General features: G+C 39.0%; 1 protein-coding gene across 1 annotated transcript; it reads left to right on the top strand.

Annotated features, from left to right (window-relative positions):
* Nucleotides 1–6,644: 6,644 nt before the first annotated feature.
* LOC147845007 (uncharacterized) lies at nt 6,645–9,948 on the top strand. Its single transcript, XM_087249334.2, has 2 exons — nt 6,645–6,784; nt 8,411–9,948. Exons 1-2 carry the CDS (start codon nt 6,739–6,741, stop codon nt 9,286–9,288), a joined length of 924 nt encoding a protein of 307 aa, XP_087105460.1. The 5' UTR covers nt 6,645–6,738; the 3' UTR covers nt 9,289–9,948.
* The last annotated feature ends 652 nt before the right edge of the window (nt 9,949–10,600 follow it).

Genomic DNA, 10,600 nt, shown 5'->3' with positions numbered 1-10,600 from the left:
TTTAATGTGCAATTTCAATCTCCCCCTAATATAGCAATGTCACCCTGGTGTTGTTGTTTAAATATGTGCTCTAATTTAGTGAAGAACTGTATCCTGTCTGCTCCTCCATTAGGGGCATAAACATTTACAAAAAAAAAAAAAGAAGAAACCCATTATTTCAGCTCTTATAACCAATAACCTGCCAGGAATTTCTTCCTTTTTTAACAGGACTTTTACTTTTAATGTGGGGGAAAAAAGTACAGCCACTCCAGCACTTAGATTAGTTCCATGACTAAGGATTTTCTCCCCTTTCCACCATAATCCCCAATCAACCTCATTATCCATACAACTATGAGTTTCTTGTAGCATCACCACACTCAACTCTTTCAACTTAATTATTTCTGCAAGGTGACTCCTTTTTTCCCCATCTCTCATTCCATTTACATTAACTGATCCCACTCTCAAGACTTCCATGCATAAGGGAAAAAAGAGAGGAAAGAACAGATAGCAAAGAGAAAGAAACACCTTCATTTAGTATTTAGTTTTCCCCCTCACTTTCCCTGGCTTCTTTCCACTTCTTATATTAGTGATATGTTTTCTTAATCGAAACCGTTTCTGTTGTGACAGCACTTCCAGGCTGCTCACTTTTCTGGCCCGCATAACAGAAGAAATAAATTTTTCTGTATCAGGGAAATAATCACTAACTTCAACACCCACTTTTCCTTTAGTTTTGTCTAAGAAGGAATTAATTTGTTCAACAGTATACAAGCCATTATCATTTTCCGCTGCAGCATCTGACCACTGTTCCTCATCTCTTATACTATCATCCATACACTGTGACAAACCATCCAACTCATCAATCATACTGTCCCCTACACTTTCAGCTTGTGATATTTCACATTCTTCTGCCATGCAATCAGTTGTATCATTATTCTCAGCAGCCTCACTAACATCAACAGACTCTGCAGGGTTGCTACAACCAGGTTGTTCTACGCTGGAACCTATAACTGAAGTTTCACTCACCTCTTGCTGTTCTTCTTTCCTTTGCTCGCCACCTCCCTGTGTCTGTTTATCTCCTGTTTGTATTTCCGTGTCATTTGTCCCGGTATTTGTATCAGTTGTTTGTTTTTCATCCTTATTTGGACAAAAAAAACGTTTGTGCCCAAAAATTCCGCACTGAAAGCACTTCATGCTTTCAGTACTAGCGAAAACCATGTAGGAATTATCCCCATGATTTACGCGAAAAGACGCGTCTAATGTACGGTCCGGTGAATTCAAAAACATGTAAACTTGACGTCTAAACGAGAGAACATGTTTTAAAGCGACATTCTTACACCCAAGGGGGATCGTTTTAACAGGGCCTGCAATTTTCCCAAACCTTTGCAACTCTTTCGTAATCATTTCATCTGAAATAAAAGGCGGAACATTCGAGATCGTGATTTTTGTTGCAGGAGTGGACAGCGGGTTTACCCTTACAAACGTTTCTTTCACCCATATTCCACTCACAATCAGCTGATTAACTAAAGATTCCGATTTAAGGAATACAACAACAGCTTTGTTCATGCGGGAGGCCGAGAGAATATTCTCAAAGCCTACCTGTTCTCCAAAGATCAAAAGCAGCTCCTCCACTGTCACCCCCGGCTCTGGTACACACCTGCAACCGTTTCTGAGTGACAGTGAGGGCGTCCCTTGCTCGGGATCAGCCGCCATTGCGGCGTTTAGTGTTGTTTAAACGTTATTTAGGTACAAAAATAACAAACATAAACTACAAAGAAAACGGGGGGGAAAAATAAATTAATTAAAGGGGGAAAAAAAAAAAAAGGTAAGAAAAGCCACGCTCTCCAAAAGACGCTCAGCTCCCGTTCACCCAAACGCACACCACGTGAGAGAGAGAGAGAGAGAGAGAGAGAGAGAGAGAGTCTTGAAAGTGAAAGCAGAGCTTCCGTTAACAGGAAGATGCGGATTGAGGTGAAGCTGGTTTTATATTCACACATTCAAACTTTCCCCCTAATAATATAATTTCTTTAAAGTATTATTTGCAAACTGCAAACAGTGAAATCATATTAACAGCTAATGACTATCAAAGTACAACATTGTTCACAGTCAAATAAACAGTGTTGAAGTTGTTTTCAAGTCATAATCGAATATTCAAAGTAACATGGTAAATAATATAGAGACTTCTAAATGAACGAATGTGTGAATATAAAACCAACTTTACCTCTATAAGCTGGTTTATATTCGCACATTCGTCCAGTGACAGCTCCATACACTGTTTATCGTGGTACTTTGACCATTCAGACTAAAATCACATGCAAGTACGACTTTAAAACATTAGCATTGTTTAATTGACCGTGAACAGTCTTGTACATTTTGATAGTGATCGCCTGCTAATATGATCTCGCTATTTACAAGACTTTTCTGAAATGATCTTATTAAGGAGAAAGTCTGAATGTGTGAATATAAAACCAACTTTACCTCAATTATTGATGTTCCTTGAACTGCATTTAACTGTTTTAGTGCTAACTAACTACTAACTAAGCTAATAAATAAATAAATAGCTGGCTAGGACGGAAGTTGTTGTGACAGACACATAGTATGCACGTATCAAATGTGAAATATCTGAGGTGGGACATTATAAAACACTTAACATAAAAAAAATAATAATAATTAACATACCAAAACATCTACCAGAGAAACCTAAACTTCTGTCAAAACTTTTCTTCTAATTCATCCTAACTACTGTTGAAAAAACGAGTCCCAATTGTCCAGATAAAGGGGAAAAAAACTCACGTTAAGCGTTTTCTCCCCATTGAAGTCCATTATAAGGAAAAGGCAGGGCCGGCCCTGTACATTTGGGGGCCCTAAGCAAAATCATTTTGGGGTCCTACCTCGCTCTAAACAGTGGAGTATTGCCATTGCAAACCAGCCCACAATGATTATATTGCTTATTAAGTACAATCAATGAAACAGAAAAGTAAAGCTTAATTTCTTCTACTTAATAACTGTCTGAATGACTTGGACATTTTACAACAGCGCTGTTTCTGTCAACTAGCAGCTTAACAAATGAAGAATTAAACTATCTTTAATAAAGGAAGCAGTGATTCCTACTTTGCATCCTTCTGGAGTGTTTAAAACATATTTCATTAATTTAGCAAACTGACTAAAGACTCTATAAAATATTCTTGAGTTTTTTATTTTTATTTATTAATTCCAAAAGTAAAAACCCTGCAATGAAAGACAGCGAGTGATAAATAGCCAAAACAGAAAATGCATTACTTAGTAATAGAATATACATTAAAAACTCAAGAAAACAACAACAAAACAATTACATTAATGCAAAGATTGATCCGCAAATAATCAAATCAATAAGTAAATAATGAAAAATATTAATATAAAAAAACAGAGAAAAAGGGAAGCAACAAATACTGGGTTAATATTAAAACCCAAACTTATTATTCCCTTCAGTCTCCTTCCCTGTTCCTTACATTTAAGATGCAGGGTTCAGAGCTTATATTAAGCTATAATTAATTCAACTAGCCAGCAGCTAGCTCTCTTAAACTCTCACATGGTCACTCACTGAAGCTAAGCAGGGCTGCGCCCGATCAGTAGCTGAATGGGAGACCACATGGGAAAGCTAGGTTGCTGCTGGAAGTGCTGTTAGTGAGACCAGCAGTGGGGGTAAACCTGTGGTCTGAGCTTTTTTCCACGTTAAGCATTTTATAATGTCCCTCTGAGGTGTTAGATCAGGGGTTAAACGAACACAGGGTTCAACTTTTAAGTGGCTCTATTTTGACGGACCATGCGCAAAGCGCAGGGCGCACACGCTTTCAGGACGTGTCAGAATCCATATTTGCTAATTTAAGGACGGGAAAATCCGCTTTGTGCTGTGGCGCATGGTCTAAAAGGGTTGAGTTTATTTTGAGTTATAGGTGTGTTTTGAGAAAAAACAAATCAGAGTCTCATATCCCATTCCCTTTAAGAGCCAGCTGCGTCGTGCCATAAACGCATTTGCTATTTACAGGACGCAAAGTAATTCTAAGTAGAAAAATTGAGCATTTCACAAGCAAACAGTTAACAGTTTTTTAAAAGAAAACAGTTAAACAGATTATCTACCGCGCAAGAATGAGAGATAATCGGTCTACTTTCACTTTCGCTCTCGTGGATAGGGAAACCTTTACGCACAGACATCAATTAGCCTATAAAAAATTTATTTAGTTTGTTAAGCGCAAATATTTGTTTCAAAACTATTTCTAAATTTAGTTCTAATTTCCAGCAAACGAATAAATGAACAATAATAATGAAGTGTTAAAAGTTAAAGAGTTATATCCAAATACACATTGTGGTGGTTTTCTTGGTTTTTCTCTTACTAAATCAAACTCAGTCTGGAGGTTATGAATATCAGAAGAATATACTTTATTGTCGACAACAAAGGAGAACTTTCAGGAGACCCCCAGTAGCATCTCTGTCTGAAAAATTCTGTGTCACTCATCTTCTGCCCTCCTTAAATACTCTGTTTTTGCCTTTGTTGTACATATGTCACACAAGATCCCTCCTAGTTTAACCCTTGACTCCAAATTCCACCTCTGTCATCTGTTTTTCCCTTATTTCTACATATGTCACACAAATTCCACCTAGGTTAACCCCTGACCTCAATTTCCACCTAGATTAACCCCTGACCCAAACCTGGTAACTATATAACTTATCCAGTTCTTGTGATATGGTAATTCTTCTAATGGTATGCAAGTCTACAAGCAGCTTATACACATACAATTTGAATATATATATTAACTTCACACTTTAAAGAGTATAAAATCCACTTCAACATGCTGTGCCCCATATGGTCTAAAACCTGACAGGTGGGCAAATCTAAGCTTGTTTTTAATAAAACAAATATACATATGTATATAATAAGTAATACTGCTAATAATAATAACATTATACAAAAGCAAATTGTTATGAATGAACTGAAAAAGCCTCCCGAGATGAAGAAGACATAAAAGCAGTGATTTTTCATATTTATGTAGGCTAAAAAATAATATGTTTTGTAATATTTTAATCCTTTATATTTATATCCTATATATCCTTAATATTTACATTTTTTCATATGTAAAGATATTTGCGTATTGCTCTACATCTTGTGTGTAGCAGTGTGTAAGCGAGGCGCAACTCTGCGCCGGAGTTTATACTGGGTTAGTTTTGGTCTAATGAAAAATCTATAATAGTTTCTCAAAATAGCAACGCGCCAGCAGTGCGCCTCAGAACACCTTCCTTTTTAGACCAGAACGCCTATGAGCACACATATGAGTGCAAATGCAATTGCTATTTAAACAGCGTAGCGCAACACCTCAAAACAACTTTTGCGCCAAGCTGAAAATAGCAAAAGGCTATTGTGCCCCGCCTTGCGCCACATTGTGCCGGGTGTATGATAGGGCCCTAAGGATTTTTCCTACTGGGCCAGGGATTCAGATGCTTACTTGCCCTGCTAAAATTTTCACCGGCCCCACAAATAAAAACAAAGTTAAAAGCTCTAATCTCTTAACCACGTATTTTAAAGGATGTGTCAAAAGCCAAACATACAGTTAAAGTCAGAATTATTAGCCCCCCTGATTAATTTTTGCCCAATTTCTGTTTAACGGAGAGCAGATTTCTCCAGCACATTTCTAATCATAATAGTTTTAATAACACATTTCTAGTAACTCATTTGTTTTATCTTTGCTATGATGACTGAATAATATTAGACTAGATATTCTTCAAGACTCTTCTATGCAGCTTAAAGTGACATTTAAAGGCTTCACTAGGTTAACTAGGCAGGTTAGGGTAATTAGTATTAGAATATTAATCAATTCTATGCATGCTCAATAAAAAAAGGTCAGGAGAGGTTTTTCTTCAATGTCAAAAATCGTAACAATTTATTGGATACAAATGAATAGTTCGATTCACAGTATTCTATTGTCCTCAATGCAATGCAGAAGATACATTAAGGAGGTGCACAACAACTTTATTTTCCCGACTTCAACTTATATAGGCAGCTGATATTAACAGGTGAAGTTTAGTTAAATTCTTCATTTGTCAATCATTGTCCAGTCCTCCATTGGCTGCACCCCAGACACAAGTCCTCTACCAATTCTCTGCACAACAATAAAAGCATAACACTTTCTGTGCTCTGTGTTCAGCTTTAACACCTTTCTTCAGACAGGAAGTTTCTGCAGAGCTGAATTTATTTTTGGACCAGCGTGTATCTACTTCTGCAGAAATGCTAATTAGGATGCACAGCATCTCACACACAACAGCAGAAGTTCAGTTAATATATGACCCGACCAATACCAATAATTGTTTGCTCAGGTATTGACTCTGTTTTTACACCATTATTTCAACACTTTCTCTGAAGAACAAAGACCATCAACAATGCACTTATTTGTGTTGCTATTGCCTGATCAAATGATGGACAAAGCTTCAGTTTACAGCTTCAGCAAATGTGTTTAGATCATTCTAGACTACCGACAGCTCGATCTGGGGTCATATTTACCAGAGCTCAATGTGTGTCATGTTTACCCATGATTCCTGTGTTTCAGACCTGATCAGACAGACCTTCAGACAAAAATTTGTTTGTGCTGAATTAAACTGAACAAACCAATACAACTCTTAAAGGAGACTGAAGTTTGTCCTGCAGTTTATTCCTCTGGTGTGTTTGTGTGTTCAGTGTGAGATCAGGATCATGTGTGTCCAGCTCTGTGTCTCTGAAGAGTGACTGCTCTAAAGATGATCCACCAGACCTCAGAGAGGAAACACCATCATCTGCTCAAAGGTATTCAGGGTTTTACTTTATTGCTCACACATGGACTGTTTCAAACATGTTATTGTGAACCAACATTTCAGTAAAGAGAGCCATTCCTGAATGACTTTAGTGGCTCATTAAGACATTTACAGACTCCTGGTGGCAGATTTAGTTCTTTTACTCAGAGTATTTTCAGTAAATCCTCATTTTATATTTCCATGTCAATTTAACACATACATGTATTGATTATTCACTTAAATTCAAATTCTTCATCATCGTTTCCTCACTATTAGAATATAAAAGATGTTTACAGCCAAAACTCTTCAGTAAATGTGTCTGAATACAGATTTGAAAAATAATCATAGCTGCTGTAGCTTAAGGCTTTTGTGTAATAATAAACAGTAAATCAAATATTTCTTTTAAAAAAATATTTGTATCCACAGCTACTTTCTGAGGTCTTGTAAATGAATGAAGTTTCTTTATAAACTAATGTCGAGAGGATCACATCTTATGTTTGCTCGCAGCTGCCCTGCATTATCCAATTCACGATTCACCAATCAGAAGATTCCTAGTCTACTGTAAGTGCCCTAGGTTTCATATCACAGCCATCTTTCTTTTGAAGAATCACACCTTCCACCCCAACTCATCTTTCTTTTCTAGATGGGTGGCACGGTGGCCCAGTGGTTAGCACTGTTGCCTCACAGCAAGAACGTCTTTGGTTCTGGTCAATGACAAAACCAGTAGACATTTCTGTTTGGAGTTTACACCTTCTCCCCATGCTCACGTGGGTTTCCCCCGGGTTCCCTGGTTTCCTCCCACCGTCCAAAAACATGCAGCTTAAGTGATTTGACTAATCCAAATCGGCACCACTGACATGCTCCTAGTAAGTAGTTATCTCTTAAAAGCAATTACTATCTGTTCATTAGCTACTACACCAGGGGAGTTCTCCAGATCTACCTGAGCTCAAACTCCCCTCTCGCCTTGCAACAGGAGGGAGCCCCGGGCTCGAGGATCTTATGAGCTCAGGGCTCTCTCCCGGGGCGGCATGCCAAACAAGCTTTATAAACAATCATCAGCTAAGTGTGAACTCTTGAAGCATGTATGGGTGTTTCCCCAGTACTGGGTTGCAGCTGGAATGACATTCACTGTGTAAAACATATGCTGGAATAGTTCATTCTGCTGTGGTGACGCCTGATAAATAAAAGAATAGTGCCGTAGGCAAATGAATGACTGAATATCTGTATGTGTTTGCCTGTAAATGTATGATTACAGTAGTTTTATCTGTTAACAGTGATGAATATGAGTCACGCAGATTCAGGAGACGAGACTCACAGGAGACACAAGAGCTTCACAGACAATCTCCACCTTAGTACCTAATGCTAAGATTGAATTTAAATCTTAATCATAAAATTCTTCCTCATTCGCTAAGTATTTGTCTCTCCTACTTAGGGTGACCAAACCCTTAATACATTTATACAAACAAAACTGCTTTAAAAATGGTCTGTCCCTCGAGCATCCACCTGTTGTTTGTAGCTTTAGCCTGCTAGCGCCGCTGGTCAGCTAAAGCTACCGACCTCTTTTACCATACACTTTTGACTTACTGGCTTTGCTCTTTACCCCGTAAAATGTCGCTTCCGTCTCTGTCCTTGTGTGCAGGAGAAGCATCGATGGAGGCGTTGGAGCTGGAGCTGGAAGAAGTAGAGTCCCAGATCCGGTCGCTGCTGGTGAGATGGTCGCGGCTGCAGAAACAACTGCTTGTTGTACCTAATGCTAAGGCCGTCTCATCACCTAAGGTACGAGGAAATTACAACCACATCATTCCCTCTACCTCAACCCCGCGTCCTTCTCTGTCCAGGTCCAGCGCACCCGGGGCGCGGCTCAGCCAGGCGTCGTTCACGCCGACACCCGGCTACCACGGCGCCTGTGTGCAGCCGCGCAAGGTGCTTCCCAGATCTCGGGGCAGAACGTCTCCTCCCGTGTTCGAGATCTCCACGGAGATCCGCTTCTCCCCTCTCCGCGAGTCGGGTCCCGATGTGGCCATCATCGGTGACTCGATCGTTCGTCACATCCGTGCCGCCTCCTCAAAAGGTAATAAAGTACGTACTTTCTGCTTTCCTGGTGCCCGTGTGAGAAATATTTCTACACAGATTCTAACCATCCTGGGCGCTGCCGAGAGCCCTGGTGCCGTTGTCCTCCACGTGGGGACAAACGACACCGGGCTCCGGCAGTCAGAGATCCTGAAGAAGGACTTCAGGAGCCTGATCGAGACGGTTCGACGCACCTCGCCCGCCACGCAGATCATCGTTTCTGGGCCGCTTCCTACCTACCGCCAAGGAAATGAAAGGTTCAGTAGACTTTTAGCTCTGAATGAATGGCTAATAACATGGTGTAAAGAACAGAAATTGCTCTTTGCTAATAACTGGAATCTTTTCTGGGAGCGTCCTAGGCTCTTCCGTCCTGACGGCCTGCACCCCAGTCGAGCCGGAGCTGAACTCCTGTCGGACAACATCTCCAGATTACTTCGCACCATCTGACTAGCAGGTAAAAATTCACAAAATTCACATTATAGCCACCTAGACTCTTGTTCACCCCACTTAAACATCAGTAACGCATATCTGGCAAATCCTATAGAGACTGTGTCTGTTCCTCGTATTATTAGATTAAGAAATAAACGTACTGTGTGCTCCAGAAAAAATCTAGTAAGAATCAAACCAGAAAAACCAGTTGAAAGTGAAAATACAAATTTCGTAAAACTTGGTCTCCTAAACATCAGGTCACTCGCACCTAAAGCACTTATCATTAATGAAATAATAACAGAAAACAATCTTAATGCACTCTGTCTCACTAAAACCTGGCTGAAACAAAATGACTATATTAGCTTAAATGAAGCAACTCCTCCAGGATTCTTATATAAACATGAGGCTCGTCAAACTGGTCGTGGTGGTGGAGTTGCATTAATCTTTAGTGATTTCCTTAATATTAAACAGAGAAACGGACTTATGTTTAGCTCCTTTGAAATATTATCGCTTAATGTTCAGCTTCCAGATACTATGCAAAAACCTATGCTATCTCTCGCTTTAATCACCATATATAGACCCCCAGGACCCTATGTCAAATTTCTAAAAGAATTTTCTGATTTTATTTCTGACTTACTAGTCAAAACTGATAAAATGCTAATTGTAGGTGACTTTAACATCGACGTCTTTGCAAGTAAAATCACTTTTTGCTTGCTTAAATGTATTTTGGGTCTGTCCCAACAAAACCAGCAAACCTGATGAGTTGACATGTTCTGTAGTTAATCTTAAAAGAGTTATCCTTTACACGAAAACTGAGAGAAGAGTGTAAATGTGATGAATATTTTAGAGTGCAGTAACAACAGCGTGTTCCTATGTTTGTGGATGTCTTGTAATGGCGAACAAATTACGTGGAGAATTAGTGATTTGTAACTAATTGAAGCAATGTTTAACAGAATTTACTGTGTATGCAACAATAATAATGTGATATAAACAGGCGATTTCTGTGGTTTGAACCTCTGTGGGGTGACTGAGGGTCTGATTTTGGTCAGGAGCGCAATGAAAGAGATTATTCATTTAGCCCGGCTCTAAGGAAAGAGGGATGTTTGTAAAAGTAAATCTTAATGGGTAAACTATATTAAGAAGAGTGTTTGAACATCTCTAGTGTATATGGAGTGTGCAGAAACCTGTTAAATGATTAACATCATGATTATGAAACTAGTATATAATGTATTTAGTGTCATCCATGAATGATAAAAAGAGAGAAAATGTGGTGGAAATTCATTTATATACACTATGATGGTCTGTTCTTTTATTCTTTCATGGATGTACT

This window comes from Danio rerio, chromosome 4, assembly GCF_052040795.2.
Source record: "Danio rerio strain M-AB ecotype USA chromosome 4, GRCz13ab, whole genome shotgun sequence".
NCBI classification, from domain to species: Eukaryota; Metazoa; Chordata; class Actinopteri; order Cypriniformes; family Danionidae; genus Danio; species Danio rerio.
This window is presented reverse-complemented; position numbering and strand designations above follow the sequence as displayed.

Coding starts and splice junctions, on each gene's coding strand:
- LOC147845007 (XM_087249334.2), top strand. CDS start 6,739: ATGATCCACCAGACCTCAGAGAGGAAACACCATCATCTGCTCAAAG. Junction 6,785..8,410: donor ACACCATCATCTGCTCAAAG/GTATTCAGGGTT, acceptor CCTTGTGTGCAG/GAGAAGCATCGATGGAGGCG.